Here is a 17500-nt window from a genome sequence, read left to right on the forward strand (position 1 = left end):
GCATGCAGACTGCTTCCACAAATATTTGTGAAAGAATGGGTCACTCTCAGGAGCTTAGTGAATATCAGTGTGATACCATGATATGATACCACCTGTGCCCAGTCCTGAAATATCCTCGCTACCTAATATTCCACAGTCAACTGTCAGTGGTGTTATAACAAAGTGGAAGCAACTGGGAACGACAGCAACTCGGCCACGAAATGGCCATGATCAGTGGTGTCTAGAGGTGTGGTATGCACTGGGAGAGTCTGGGGTTGGAGGTTGTTTGCAGTAGTTGGGCTCGACCCCATAGCTCCAGTGAAAGTAACTCTTAATGCTTCATCAGACCAAGAGGTTTTAGACAATTCCATGCTCCCAACTTTGTGGGAACAGTTTGGGGACAACCCCTTCCTGTTCCAACACGACTGTGCACAAAGCAAGGTCCATAAAGACATGGATGAGTGAGTGTGATGTGGAAGAACCTGACCTCCTCCAGATAGAACACCTTTGGGATGAATTAGAGCAGAGACTGTGAGCCAGGCCTCATCTATCATCGGTGTCTGACCTCACTAATGCGCTTCTGAAAGAACGGTCAAAATTCCCATAAACACACTCCTCAACCTTGTAGTAGAAAGCCTTCCCTGAAGAGTTGAAGCCGTTATAGCTGCAAAGTGTGGGATGTCATCATATTAAATCCTACAAAAATTAAAAATGAAATATCACTCAAGTTCATATGTGTGCGAAGTCAGACAAGTGACTATTTATGGCATTGTAGTGTTTCTTTTCCATTATGGAAAATATGCATTTTATCATTTCTATTGACGATGTTTCTGTGATCACAAAAACCTAGTAGAATAGAGCTTAAGCCATTGTCAGAATTATTAATGAAGGCTGGAGTGCATTAGATGAATAGATTGTGTTAATGATAATAAATATTAAGGTGTTGTAAGGTGAAAAATAGTTGTGATGTAACGCTTCCTCACTACTGGACACTGAACACTTCATTGGGTGATGTCATTTCCTGTTTACTCCTTAATCTCCAAACATCCGCAGCAGGAACTGTGGGGTTTCCTGTAGCCACAGCAAACGTGCAGTGGCTGGTGTCATGTGCCTTGTCGTCCAAGATCCTGACCGATTGGCATGGTGGGTAATCTCTGAGTCATTCGTGATAATTTATGAATCACACTGAATGACCTTTTTAACCCACGTGCCTCACCCTTCTTTCAGTATTATAATGAGCTTTCGCGATTTTTCCCAAATAAGGAGCACCGTCTATTCACGTCCTACTCTTCTGAGAAGAACATCAGTATGTGGATTTGATGACCTTCAGCCACATTACCATTAGTGTGGTCAGGTGTTGGTGTTGGGTGATCAGGTGTGAGCACTTTAACTCATTCCAGATGTACTAGACGGAGCTCCATCACTTCAGAGAACACAGTTCCACTGGTGGAATGTACCCAGCTGTGGGGATTTATACTTGGGCATAATGACCTTCTAGAGTATGGCTACTCTAGAGAATCCCATTTAATTTCATGCTTTTGTGTGGAGATACTGGGTGCATACAGTGTCCACAGTGAACGCTGGGTTCACTTTAAAGGAATACTATGTAAAAATTGGCTTTTTGTCTCCTGGGATTTCCCCTACCTGCTGCTGAGTGTAATTCATGTTTACAGGACTTAAACTGTAAATGAAATCAAGTCTATCTTTCTCTCTTACACACACACACATAGACACACACACACCCTCATCCATATCTCCTTCTCACACACAGACACACAGGCAAACTCTCATACACAGCTTCTGAGACGAGGAATACTCACATCGGTCACGGCTGCCTTTCAGTGCTTCTGTTCATAAACACACTCTCCCTCCCTCAGTGTCAAGCCTGGGCAATACATTTACTCGAATAATAAACACTGGACTATGTTACTATTAGCATAAAGTGTAGCTCTCATTGTAGTCTAACCATTTCAACCACACAGCAACTGATAGAAAAAGACTTGTTACTAGAATGTTATGTGCAGTGCTAATCCAGCTAATGAAAGCAGGCGCTAATACATCTATCAGTAACTCTCAAAAACCTGATTATAACACTGTCTTCAATGAAGCTTGGTTACCACCGACAGAAAGTGTAACTTTTGCCATTTCACCCACACAGTAACTACAGAAAACACTTATTACAAGAATCGATGTCTAACACTAAAAAGTGAGCTAATCTGGCTAATGTTAGCAGCTACAAACAATGGCTCACTGCTCGGTGACTCTTAAAATCTGGATTATAACACATTAGTTAACAAACCCTATCACTAACTAACACAGCAGCACACCAGGATGGTGCCACATGTTATTATCCTTCTTGTGTCATGTCTCTTTCTGCTCATTCCACCATGTAAAGTCATTCAGTATTTTAACCCTTGTGCGACCGGCCTCTCTCTCTCTTTCATCCCTGCTTCCTCTGACAACTTGTCTTGTTGCAACCCCTGCCATAATTACAACCAAGCTGGATTCTTCATGTAGCGAGGTAAACACCCGTGAGATATGTGCCGTAAGCATTACACAGTTCTCTGCCCCGTGATTCTGAAGTTGCAGAATCTATTTTTTAGAGAACCAGCTCTGGAGAGCAGTGAGAGGGGCGCTGTTGTCCCTATTGCAGGTCTTGTGCAGGTTGTGTGCAGACTTTTGACCATAGTGCCCTTCTGTTGCAGCAGCATGTGACAGCGAGGGCTTGTCCTTGTTAGTTTTTATGGCGAAGTCCATGATGGATTTTAGGGTAAGGTTTAGGATCCAGGTTTTGGCTAGTAGTAGTGGTTATGTTTAGGTCTATACAGATTAAATGGAAGTCAATGTAAAGTCCCCACAAAGCAAAGATACTAAGCTGTGTGTGTGATTTGAATGTAACGGTGGGTGTGTGTGAACTTATCAAGATTACATATAAGTTTGTGACCTATATATATATAAATATATGTGTGTGTGTGTGTGTCATACAGGGACAATGTCCAAGCTTCATTGTATCCATATCACGGGCAGATAAGAATGAAGTGTGGGGGGGTGGTAGGCGGTGTTGGGTGGGAAGGGTGGGGTAAAAAACCCCGTCTGGACTTCAATCTGAGGAAGTGTTGACCGGGAAGTCAGTGCTAGACCTTTGCTGAAGGGACTTTCCTTTAGCATATTGGGGTGTGTGTGTGTGTGAGTGTGTGTGTGTGAGTGTTTAAACAGGAAAAATAATGCCAGTGGTTTCAGAACACGAGACGGGAGAGATAAACATTCAAACACAAAATCACACACATACCCAGGTTCACTGAAATGAGGTGTGTGTGAATGTAACCCCTTTAAAGTGACCCACTTGTGTGTCTTTAGGGAGGAAGCCTCGGCCTCTCTCTGTTTCTACGTGTGTATCTCCATGAACTCCGAAGTACATCCCAAGTACATTTACATACAGAACACTAACAATATGACATCCATTGACATCATTATTATTTTTATTATTTGATGGGCGGGGTTCCATTTCCTGAGATGGTCTTTTAGACGTTCCAGGTTTGTTTGCCTCTTCTCGAAATCCGTTTACATTTATGGCCGTATATCACTCTCTATACTGTCTCTCTCCTAAATGTTACTTTCAATTTTATTTACTCTCTCTCTCTCTCTCTCTCTCTCTCACTGTAATTTGTGTAAAGTGTATGGTGTCTGTAGAAGTTGGATGATTAACGGGTGTTAATCAGAGGTTTGTGTTTGTGCTTGGTCAGTTTCTTTCTCCCCATCTCCCCCCACCTCCCTCTCTCTCTCTCTCTCTCTCTCTCTCTCTGATCTCATAGAGGTGTGGACTCCTCAGTCTGAGCTCAGCTGAGAGTGTGTGAGCGTGTGTGTGTGTGTGTGTGTGTGTGTGAGGGAGAGAGAAAGAGTAATAGAAACGTCCGAATATGGAATTAAACTCTAAACGGATTTTACTGTACAGACTAGAGATCAAGAGGAGGGGTCAGTAGACCGGAGGGTTTTAAAGTAAGTAAGTTATTATTCTTATTATTGGTGTCCTCTTCATTTATATTAATTTACAAACACAGACTGAGAGGTATGTTTTCTTTTTACAGACTTTTTCCTACAGCCTTTATCTCGGGGTTTTATGAGTTAACTGCTGATCTCTTTTGGGAATTGTTTTAAATTTGATATTTGATTTGAAATGATTCAGAGCTGAGTACATGTCAGACCAGTTCGTTTGGTTATTAATTAAAAGCACTGTTAATATATCATTTATTTATTATTTATTAATATAGTTCCATGAGTCAGAATCATATTTTAAAACACCACTGAAACACAGACGTGATTGCAGAAATTGTTTTACATTTGTACACTGCGTTTTTTACGGTGGCTTTATATGGAAATGGCTAGAGATATATATGTGGAGCCCAAAAATCCTGTAAAATTAATTGAAACGACTCTAAATGACTCCAAAATCAATTCACTACCATCATATTTGTATTTTCGGTAAAAGCTTTCTAATTTAGTGCATACTAATTACTGAGAGCATTATTATTATTATTATTACAATTATTATTATTGTTAATCATAAATATATAGTATTTCTTTATTCAGTTATTAGACATTAATTGAATGTTGGGTTTAAATTAAAGCTTAGTTCATGTCCGTAATCTTTCCGTCTTCTTTTCAAGCAAAGCGTCCTCTTTCAGACCCCAGGAATGATGTTATTCACCATCGCTTACGTACGATAGTTCTCAAAGTACAGCCCGATGTGAACCAAATACATCCTGAATATTGTATCAAAGGCATCTTACTACTGAGAGTTGAATTCAGCACTTAACCTTCACGCCGACGACCAGGGTTTCTAAGAACTAGTGCGATCAGGACATGATCCCAACAGCTCATCACAAACAAGTCCGAATTAATAATACAATGACAAACATGTACACATCATTAAACGTCCTGAACATTCCTATAAAATGTTAAAACCTTGCCTCACAAAGCGTTATATTTCGTGAGCCTTGTTTATGTTAGAAGTATTGTCCTCCTCCTGCTGTATTGCTGAGGAGATTGTAGTGCCTTAATGCTAAAAACTGCCCCCTAGCCCCGTCTGATCATTAATTAATTAATTAATTAATTAATTAATTAATTAAGGCACATGCTACACTGCGTTTATCCGGAGATCTCAAAAACATCTCTGTAGATTTAGGTATGTACAAGTTACAAAGCTGTGTCTGTGGCCATCAGTCAGCGATACACTCTGTGCACTTAATACTATTAAATAATTCAAAGTTTGAAATAGTCTGGAGTATTGTTAACTGTGTGAACTTTGTAGTTCTAATGTGGTGCTTAGAATCAACAGATAATCAACCATTCGATGTCTGAGTGTGTTAATGTTGGACACTATTGTCCCACAGTTTATTGGGAAAAGGAAAGTAGTGATTTTTCAGCAACAGGGGCAGCCCCTACCATCCATCCCCATTCAAAAAGTGAAAGTGAAAAGGCAAAGAGAGCTGATAAATGCCAGATTACAGTTCATTTTTAGACTCTACTTGCAAGAATTAGATGAAATGATGCGTTCAGCGTCACTTATCACCCTTGGTATCTGTTTACTTCCTCTTCACACAATGCCTTAGTACTCGTTTACCAGAGAGTAGCCGCATTCCTCTGTGTGATGTGAGTATAGATTTAATTTAATGCAGAACTGTGAAAAAGCTGCATGGCACCTTGTGACGCACTAAGGAACTGAACAGAGCTCAGATACATGCAGCCCCCATGTGCCTTTTCAGTGGGTCACTGCTGCATAAAGAAAAACGCAGACATACTGGGGAAAAGTGGATCCTCACATCTGGAAAATGTTGGTTCTGACACAAATAGTGCTCTACTCCCTGTGTAGTGCACTTCACAGATTATAAAACTAATGCTACTACACCCAGAGAGCATGTCAGATATTGGATGTGGGGCCATTTTAGGGCAAAACCTGTTTTTTATGACTTACACTGTGCACTACACGGTTTGGAGGCAGGTATTTGAGTTTCAGCTTTTTGGAAAAAATAGTGGGCCTCATTTCAACTGCAGCTTGGTATGACGTGTTGTCATAGCAACAGTTCATCACGTCCTGTATGAACTGTATGGCTCCGGGTGACTGTCTGTGAGGAGTGTGGTGTGTTCTCTCTGTGTCTGCGTGGGTTTCCTCCGGGTGACTGTCTGTGAGGAGTGTGGTGTGTTCTCTCTGTGTCTGCGTGGGTTTCCTCCAGGTGACTGTCTGTGAGGAGTGTGGTGTGTTCTCCCTGTGTCTGCGTGGGTTTCCTCCGGGTGCTCCGGTTTCCTCTGACGGTCCAAAAACACATGTTGGTAGGTGGATTGGAGACTCAAAAGTGTCCATAGGTGTAAGTGTGTGTCGCCCTGTGAAGGACTGGCGCCCCCTCCAGGGTGGGTTCCTGCCTTGCGCCCAGTGATTCTGGATAAGCTCCGGAACCACCGCGACCCTGAACTGGATAAGGGTTACAGACAGTGAATGAATGATAGTTTGCACTCTTTCTGGTCTCCTGTTTTGATGTTTGGTCAAGTGGTGTTTTGGGTTTTTTTGCCAAGCTTTGGTCAGCGCTTTTACGGAAGCTTTACAGGTCTTGAGTTCTAATTTAAAAAAGAAAAGAAAAACATGGATCTATTATAAAAAACTTTTTTAAGTAGAACTGGTTTCACTACAAAATCGTGGCAGTTTAACACACACACACACACACACACACACACACACACACACACACACAGGACTGTTCACAGCAGATGCTACAACTGAGCTTTACAAATGAGTGAATTTAAACGAGTGTTTACCAGTGGTCAGTGTGAATTGTGGGTATCTCCCTCTCTTCCTTAACTCCTGTTTCTCCTCTTTATCATGCTCTCTCTCTCTCTCTCTCTCTCTCTCTCTCTCATTGCACTTATGTTCTGTATTCCTTCTATACCCCCTCCAAAAAAGTTGCTATGGCAACAGTTGCACCTCCCTTTCAAAAAGCCCTATGTATGCAGCAATGTCTTGGAGCTCTGGGTAGTATAAGTAGGGTGTGTGTGTGTGTGTTGGTCAGCATGCTGAGAGTCCTGAGGTGGGTTTAATTTGGGTCACTGAGTATGAATAGCTTCTATGGTTTGGTATTGTTACACTGACCACTCTGAGACACACTCTCTCTCTCTCTCTCTCTCTCTCTCTCTCTCTCTCTCTCTCTCTCTCTCTCTCTGTGTGTGTGTGTGTGTGTGTGTGTGTGTTATCTAACACTTATGACATACTTTTGGTCCAAATTCTGTGGAATTCTAAATAAATCAGCTGCTCTTCATTGTGCTTTATGGCTCTGGCTCTGATCACACACTTAGTCAGTCTCTTTCTCTTTCTCTCTGTCTCACACACACACACACACGTGAGCCCACAACCCCTCTAAAAGGTCCTCTGAACTTTTGCAACCGCACTTAAATGAATAATTCTGTGTTTGTATGAAACTGAGTGATAAATCAGAGACTGATTAAAAATAGCCCCCAGTTACTGAACATTTCAACCAAATACATTCAGTAAAAGTGGGTACGGGGCGAAATAAGATGGAGCTGTTTATAAATTATTAAAATAACACCATTGTGAAGTAGTCCCAGGAGAGGCTTGTGATGAAGTTACTAACAGATCATTGAGAACATTGTGGTTCAAGAGATTTCAGGAAATCCAGAGAGGTCCGTGTCGGTGTCGGACGAGACCGGACATCACTGAGTCTTTGGTCTCTCTCCCTGCTGCAGCTCCCTGTAAAAACTCATGTTCCCAAGAGCCAGGGAGATCATGAGGACCAGACCTACACCGTGTGCACCAATCAGAGACAGAGATCTCGCTGTACTATGTTTGCATGTATTTTCATGCAGTACTAACCGATCCATGCTCTTTAGATCACCCTCTGGTTCACCCTCCTCCTCGTTCACCTTCTGCTTGGGTTTTCACTCCCCGCTCTTCGGATTTCTTCGCTTTCCCTGACTCTCTGGTCTTCTGAACTTGGCTGTGTGTTGATATTGATCTTGATGCTAATCCTTTACATAACGACTGCCAATTTCTGTTCGTCTTTTGCCTGTGCTTGCACCCTCAGATGGCTCTGAATGAGAGTCCATCAAGCGGCTTTGGTAAATGCAGCCACGTGGTCTTGGAGTTCTTTGGAAATCTTTGTTACAGAAAACAAACTTTGTTGCAGTAAGAACTGCAACCTGAAACTCTGTTACGCAACGGGAAAGTCCTTCATAACTAATCAAAGCTTCAAGAATATCAACACATTACAGATTCCTGTTTCTGCTTGATTTTACAGAATGTCCTGCAGTCTTTTCCTGAAATGTATTTGTACAGAGGTTATTAACTAATAATATTACATTTGCATTACATTTTAAATATAAATAAGAGAAATATAAAAGAAATAAAAATCTCAAAGCTGTATCTGTAAGGAATTACTGTTTATGATCTATGAATATACACATGATCCACTCTGAACCACCCAAAGTCTGCTATGAATTACTCAGTATTTACTGTTTACATCTGTGTCATGTTACAAAGACCGTACACTCTTCTGGTGGAAAAATATCATTTGATTATTATTTTGAGTCTTAAGTCGTCTCAATTTAACAAATGGTTCCCTCAGTTTAAGAATCCTTTCCCAGGCTTTGATCACCGTGTTCGATTCCTTATTTAGTTATGAGCAGGTTTTACAGCCTCAGACGAGGGAGCCTTCAGCATGGGGCACATTCAGCAGCAGGTGGGATGGTTGGGCATACAGCTCACATGGGAACTGCAGTGGGACGTCTTTATGTGGAGCGTTCAGCTATTGATCAGAGAGAGAGTGTTTAAAGAAAGAGAAAGTGTGTGTGTGTTAGTCAGCAGGTTCCCAGAAATGTATTCTTTCTTCTTTAGCCAAAAAACATCTACACCCACGTCCTCCACTCGTCCGAGAGAGAGAGAGAGAGAGAGAGAGAGAGAGAGAGAGAGAGAGAGAGAGAGAGAGAGAGAGAGAGAGAGAGAGAGAGAGGTACTGGGGGGGAGAAAGAAGGAGATACATGAAGCTGTAATGGAGGGAGAAGGAAGAACAGCGGGGAGAAGCAGACAGAGGTAAAGCAAAATGAAAGGGAAGAGATACAGAGGGAAGAAAGAAGAGGTGTTCAGAGAAAGAAAGTGATAACTAAAAGAGAGAAAAGGAGAAAAAGACCAAGAGAGAGTGAAGAACAGCAAGGAGGAGATCACATAAATAAAGAAAAGGGAAGAGATGGAGTTGAGGAGAGAGAGAGAGTGCAGCAGTAAAAGGAATGTAACAGAAAAGTGAATGAAGGAGAGAAAAAAGAAAGGAAAGGTAAGAAAATACAAGGCAGAGGGGGGAGGGTGAAGTGTGGGGCTTTCAGTGGGATTGGGGGCGGAGCTTAAGAGAGTGTGTGTTAGTGTGAGTGTGTCAGTGAGACGGAGAAGTTCACTACTGCAGAGACAGAAAAGAACGTGAGTGTGTGTGTCTCTGTCTGTGTTTGTGTGTGAGTGCGTGCATGTGTTTGAGGACGGAATGTGTATGGCATGTCTGCGTGAACCGTATGTTTGTGTGTGTGTGTGTGTGTGTTTCTGATGAGCAGAGGATTAGTTAAGCTGAGCCAAAATTGAGACTGGAATACAAAGTGGATATGTGAAGAGACAAACACACACTACCATGCCAACCGGTAAGAGACACACACACACTCTCTCACACACACACACTGCTGATTTATTCGTTCTTTCATTCTTCTGTTCTTCTTTGTTCCATGACTTCTTTTAGAATGTGGTTTGTGTGTAGTTTATTTACGGAAACTCTAGACGCTCAAAATAATTTGCAAAGTTGTAACTCAAAGAAGATGTAAGATCTCACACAGAGAAGAGGAAAGTGAACTTAAAGCTACCAAACTAAAAAACTGGAAGCCCCTAACAGCCGCGCAAGACTCCCCTCGCTCCAGATCTGAACACATCCTCAGCTGTTTGTGTCCGTACTCTCGTTGTGTGAAGAACAGCTCAACACTAAGGGTGTGAAAGGATGTGGAGTGGTCTGTAAACCAGCACAGAGAAAAGACTACAGACACCGAACTAGAACGACCACCTCAACGTCACTAAAAGAGACTTAACCCTAACCCTTTTAAAGGTTGTGAGAAACGCTCAGTGCAGCCAAGGTTTGGGACTGAACTTCTTGCTCAAAAGCCTTGAAAGGCGTCAATGGGTGGACTTTTTAAATACTGACACAATGGATCATCGATTAATAATTTATGTCAAAACTGAAGAAGAATAACTTCTACCTAAAACTAGTGTTGAGTGGAAATGACACAAATGAACAGTGGTCTCTTACATTTGCAAAGTGCAGTTGGATTTGCTAAGATCAGGAGTAAGGCTGTAGGTTTAGGATCAGGACTAGGTCTTAGTTAAGGTTCTAGACTAAGAGACTGAGGTCAAAGTGAGTGGTGTTTAATACAGATTTTGCCGTCTGTTCACGTTTTAACTGGAAGTTTGTGAGTGTGTGTAGTTTGGATTGTTTTGGCTGCAGAGCATTATTCAAACCTGAAATCACTGAGCTCTCTTTCTCTCTCTCTCTCTCTAGTGACCTAAATTAGTGTGCCCACCCCACCCCACCCCCCTGGGGTTTTTGTGGGTGGGAGGGTGTTGAGAGTTGGTGGAATAAAAGCAGTTTAGAAACACTTTAGACAATATACCACTCCAATCCCACCCCGATGGGACATCTGCCCCAAACCAGAGAGAGAGCGAAGGGAGGAGGGGACAGGGGTGTTTTGAAGTTTGTTGTTGTCTAAGATTTTGCAGGACGTCTCTTAAAGTTTGTCAAACAGAACACGTCCTCTGTCAGGAGACCTCTCAGTGAAATGACAGTGTGAATGTAAATGGTGTGATCTGTGTCCATTTCAATGTTAAATCAGTTGAAGGTTTATATAAAGGTACAATACACATCTGATTCATACTGGATACATATCTCTGTGTAATTACTGGTGATGTACCGATCTGAGTCTTTTAATATCGAGTATCTTCTCAAACCGATATTTTCATAGATATTACTGTTACACATTGCACTGTTCAAGTACATTATAGTTATTGAAATCAGCCCAGTGTTATCTGCTTGACACTGAATATCTCAGAGTCATACTGGATAATAATTACTTTCACTTTGTCCAACTTCACACTGGATTCAGACCACTTCACACTTATTACTGTCAGAATGTGAACACTCCACACACTGCAGATTCACACTGGATTCAGACCACTTCACACTTATTACTGTCAGAATGTGAACACTCCACACACTGCAGATTCACACTGGATTCAGACCACTCCACACTTATTACTGTCAGAATGTGAACACTCCACACACCGCAGATTCACACTGGATTCAGACCACTTCACACTTATTACTGTCAGAATGTGAACACTCCACACACTGCAGATTCACACTGGATTCAGACCACTCCACACTTATTACTGTCAGAATGTGAACACTCCACACACTGCAGATTCACACTGGATTCAGACCACTCCACACTTATTACTGTCAGAATGTGAACACTCCACACACCGCAGATTCACACTGGATTCAGACCACTCCACACTTATTACTGTCAGAATGTGAACACTCCACACACTGCAGATTCACACTGGATGCAGACCACTTCACACTTATTACTGTCAGAATGTGAACATTCCACACACTGCAGATTCACACTGGATTCAGACCACTCCACACTTATTACTGTCAGAATGTGAACACTCCACACACCGCAGATTCACACTGGATTCAGACCACTCCACACTTATTACTGTCAGAATGTGAACACTCCACACACCACAGATTCACACTGGATTCAGACCACTCCACACTTATTACTGTCAGAATGTGAACACTCCACACACTGTAGATTCACACTGGATTCAGACCACTCCACACTTTTTACTGTCAGAATGTGAACACTCCACACACTGCAGATTCACAATGGATTCAGACCACTTCACACTTATTACTGTCAGAATGTGAACACTCCACACACCGCAGATTCACACTGGATTCAGACCACTCCACACTTATTACTGTCAGAATGTGAACACTCCACACACTGTAGATTTACACTGGATTCAGACCACTCCACACTTATTACTGTCAGAATGTGAACACTCCACACACCGCAGATTCACACTGGATTCAGACCACTCCACACTTATTACTGTCAGATTGTGAACACTCCACACACTGCAGATTCACACTGGATTCAGACCACTTCACACTTATTACTGTCAGAATGTGAACACTCCACACACTGCAGATTCACACTGGATTCAGACCACTTCACACTTATTACTGTCAGAATGTGAACACTCCACACACTGCAGATTCACACTGGATTCAGACCACTCCACACTTATTACTGTCAGAATGTGAACACTCCACACACCGCAGATTCACACTGGATTCAGACCACTTCACACTTATTACTGTCAGAATGTGAACACTCCACACACTGCAGATTCACACTGGATTCAGACCACTCCACACTTATTACTGTCAGAATGTGAACACTCCACACACTGCAGATTCACACTGGATTCAGACCACTCCACACTTATTACTGTCAGAATGTGAACACTCCACACACCGCAGATTCACACTGGATTCAGACCACTCCACACTTATTACTGTCAGAATGTGAACACTCCACACACTGCAGATTCACACTGGATGCAGACCACTTCACACTTATTACTGTCAGAATGTGAACATTCCACACACTGCAGATTCACACTGGATTCAGACCACTCCACACTTATTACTGTCAGAATGTGAACACTCCACACACCGCAGATTCACACTGGATTCAGACCACTCCACACTTATTACTGTCAGAATGTGAACACTCCACACACCGCAGATTCACACTGGATTCAGACCACTCCACACTTATTACTGTCAGAATGTGAACACTCCACACACTGTAGATTCACACTGGATTCAGACCACTCCACACTTATTACTGTCAGAATGTGAACACTCCACACACTGCAGATTCACAATGGATTCAGACCACTTCACACTTATTACTGTCAGAATGTGAACACTCCACACACCGCAGATTCACACTGGATTCAGACCACTCCACACTTATTACTGTCAGAATGTGAACACTCCACACACTGTAGATTTACACTGGATTCAGACCACTCCACACTTATTACTGTCAGAATGTGAACACTCCACACACCGCAGATTCACACTGGATTCAGACCACTCCACACTTATTACTGTCAGATTGTGAACACTCCACACACTGCAGATTCACACTGGATTCAGACCACTTCACACTTATTACTGTCAGAATGTGAACACTCCACACACTGCAGATTCACACTGGATTCAGACCACTCCACACTTATTACTGTCAGAATGTGAACACTCCACACACTGCAGATTCACACTGGATTCAGACCACTCCACACTTATTACTGTCAGAATGTGAACACTCCACACACCGCAGATTCACACTGGATTCAGACCACTCCACACTTATTACTGTCAGAATGTGAACACTCCACACACTGCAGATTCACACTGGATGCAGACCACTTCACACTTATTACTGTCAGAATGTGAACATTCCACACACTGCAGATTCACACTGGATTCAGACCACTCCACACTTATTACTGTCAGAATGTGAACACTCCACACACCGCAGATTCACACTGGATTCAGACCACTCCACACTTATTACTGTCAGAATGTGAACACTCCACACACCGCAGATTCACACTGGATTCAGACCACTCCACACTTATTACTGTCAGAATGTGAACACTCCACACACTGTAGATTCACACTGGATTCAGACCACTCCACACTTATTACTGTCAGAATGTGAACACTCCACACACTGCAGATTCACAATGGATTCAGACCACTTCACACTTATTACTGTCAGAATGTGAACACTCCACACACCGCAGATTCACACTGGATTCAGACCACTCCACACTTATTACTGTCAGAATGTGAACACTCCACACACTGTAGATTTACACTGGATTCAGACCACTCCACACTTATTACTGTCAGAATGTGAACACTCCACACACCGCAGATTCACACTGGATTCAGACCACTCCACACTTATTACTGTCAGATTGTGAACACTCCACACACTGCAGATTCACACTGGATTCAGACCACTTCACACTTATTACTGTCAGAATGTGAACACTCCACACACTGCAGATTCACACTGGATTCAGACCACTCCACACTTATTACTGTCAGAATGTGAACACTCCACACACCGCAGATTCACACTGGATTCAGACCACTCCACACTTATTACTGTCAGAATGTGAACACTCCACACACTGCAGATTCACACTGGATTCAGACCACTTCACACTTATTACTGTCAGAATGTGAACACTCCACACACCGCAGATTCACACTGGATTCAGACCACTCCACACTTATTACTGTCAGAATGTGAACACTCCACACACTGCAGATTCACAATGGATTCAGACCACTTCACACTTATTACTGTCAGAATGTGAACACTCCACACACTGCAGATTCACAATGGATTCAGACCACTTCACACTTATTACTGTCAGAATGTGAACACTCCACACACCGCAGATTCACACTGGATTCAGACCACTCCACACTTATTACTGTCAGAATGTGAACACTCCACACACTGTAGATTTACACTGGATTCAGACCACTCCACACTTATTACTGTCAGAATGTGAACACTCCACACACTGCAGATTCACAATGGATTCAGACCACTTCACACTTATTACTGTCAGAATGTGAACACTCCACACACTGCAGATTCACAATGGATTCAGACCACTCCACACTTATTACTGTCAGAATGTGAACACTCCACACACTGTAGATTTACACTGGATTCAGACCACTCCACACTTATTACTGTCAGAATGTGAACACTCCACACACTGTAGATTCACACTGGATTCAGACCACTTCACACTTATTACTGTCAGAATGTGAACACTCCACACACCGCAGATTCACACTGGATTCAGACCACTCCACACTTATTACTGTCAGAATGTGAACACTCCACACACTGTAGATTTACACTGGATTCAGACCACTCCACACTTATTACTGTCAGAATGTGAACACTCCACACACCGCAGATTCATACTGGATTCAGACCACTCCACACTTATTACTGTCAGAATGTGAACACTCCACACACCGCAGACTCATACTGGATTCAGACCACTCCACACTTATTACTGTCAGAATGTGAACACTCCACACACTGCAGATTCACAATGGATTCACAGCACTTCACACTTATTACTGTCAGAATGTGAACACTCCACACACTGTAGATTCATACTGGATTCAGACCACTCCACACTTATTACTGTCAGAATGTGAACACTCCACACACTGTAGATTCACACTGGATTCAGACCACTCCACACTTATTACTGTCAGAATGTGAACACTCCACACACTGCAGATTCACACTGGATTCAGACCACTTCACACTTATTACTGTCAGAATGTGAACACTCCACACACTGCAGATTCACACTGGATTCAGACCACTTCACACTTATTACTGTCAGAATGTGAACACTCCACACACCGCAGATTCACACTGGATTCAGACCACTCCACACTTATTACTGTCAGAATGTGAACACTCCACACACTGTAGATTCACACTGGATTCAGACCACTCCACACTTATTACTGTCAGAATGTGAACACTCCACACACTGCAGATTCACAATGGATTCAGACCACTTCACACTTATTACTGTCAGAATGTGAACACTCCACACACCGCAGATTCACACTGGATTCAGACCACTCCACACTTATTACTGTCAGAATGTGAACACTCCACACACTGTAGATTTACACTGGATTCAGACCACTCCACACTTATTACTGTCAGAATGTGAACACTCCACACACTGTAGATTTACACTGGATTCAGACCACTCCACACTTATTACTGTCAGAATGTGAACACTCCACACACCGCAGATTCATACTGGATTCAGACCACTCCACACTTATTACTGTCAGAATGTGAACACTCCACACACCGCAGATTCATACTGGATTCAGACCACTCCACACTTATTACTGTCAGAATGTGAACACTCCACACACTGCAGATTCACAATGGATTCACAGCACTTCACACTTATTACTGTCAGAATGTGAACACTCCACACACTGTAGATTCATACTGGATTCAGACCACTCCACACTTATTACTGTCAGAATGTGAACACTCCACACACTGTAGATTCATACTGGATTCAGACCACTTCACACTTATTACTGTCAGAATGTGAACACTCCACACACTGCAGATTCACACTGGATTCAGACCACTCCACACTTATTACTGTCAGAATGTGAACACTCCACACACTGTAGATTCATACTGGATTCAGACCATAAAAATGCAGAATGTACAGATAAAATATAGTTGTTGGAAAATAAGTATTTGTTTGTGTGTGTGTGTGTGTGGGGTGGGTCCTCTGTGTAGGTGTCTTTTGTATGGACACGTGCATGTGAGTGTGTGTATCAGTGTTTGGGTGTGTCTGTGTGTGGGTGTGTGTTACGGTGATATGCTCTATTTAAAGAGCAGTGCTAGGTTTCACACACATTAAACCTGCAGAGCAGTAGGTCAAGGATGTATGTGTGTGTGTGTGTGTGTGTGTGTGTGGGTGTGTGTGTGTGTTTGCGCATGTTAGGACACATCTTAAATGCATAAATATCCCCACTTGGATAGCAGGTTTAAGTGTGTGGTTAATTTTTGCCTAGTGTCACCATGGTACTTTTTACCCAGTCTCTGTAGCTCTTATTACACAGGTGTAAATATTGTTTCTGATCACAGAGAGATCTCTGGTCTGGTTCTGAGGGATGACTCAGACACAGTCCAGGAGGCCAGTGGAGTACAGTAATGTGTGTGTGAGAGAGAGAGAGATGCTCAGTGTGCGCTTGGTGGGAAGAGCAGAGGGTTTTTAAACAGATGAATGCAGTGTTTGGCTACATGTAATAGTGATTCACGGAGCGAGGAGCCGGGTGTCGTCTGAGGATCGTTATCAGAAAGGCCACTGGATGCACCCACATTCCTATAAGGACTTTAATGTTGGAGTTTGATGGATTTCAATAACATGTTATTTCTGTTCTGCTGCCCTCTGAGCTCTGAGCAAAGTTTAAAGCAAAGAGAAACGCACGTTAGAGCAGACGGGCAGGAAACAGGAGAGAGAAAGAATAGTCATTAGAGCAGCATGATCGCTCTGAGTCATTAGAGTGAGAGAGATAGGGGATGGAGAGGAAGAGGTGGTAGGGGAAGGAACGTGGAGAAAAGTGCAGCACGAAGGGTTAGCGAGTAAAGAAAGAGAAAGAGACGGAAAGGAGACAGAATGAGGGATGGAGCGATAAAGGAAACAGACAGGAGGAAACACAGAATGATAAAGAGAGAGAGATCC

The 17500-nt window shown here is 42.6% G+C and overlaps 1 protein-coding gene across 3 annotated transcripts in view; it reads left to right on the plus strand.

The window, feature by feature from the left end:
• Window positions 1-17500, plus strand: part of LOC136696678 (pleckstrin homology domain-containing family G member 1) — a 61659-nt gene that overhangs the window by 14222 nt on the left and 29937 nt on the right. Inside the window, exon 1 of one of the 3 annotated variants that reach the window (XM_066671283.1) lies at window positions 3844-3975. The exons of 1 other annotated variant lie outside the window; for it this stretch is intronic. Coding sequence is in view for 1 of the 2 variants with exons in the window: in XM_066671282.1 (XP_066527379.1) it covers window positions 9651-9660 (10 nt within the window). In the remaining variant the exon portion in view is untranslated. Of the gene's footprint in view, window positions 1-3843; window positions 3976-9435; window positions 9661-17500 lie in introns of those variants that run through there. One more of the 3 variants, XM_066671282.1, reaches the window with a different exon arrangement.

This window comes from Hoplias malabaricus, chromosome 5 (assembly GCF_029633855.1).
Source record: "Hoplias malabaricus isolate fHopMal1 chromosome 5, fHopMal1.hap1, whole genome shotgun sequence".
Taxonomy (NCBI): Eukaryota; Metazoa; Chordata; class Actinopteri; order Characiformes; family Erythrinidae; genus Hoplias; species Hoplias malabaricus.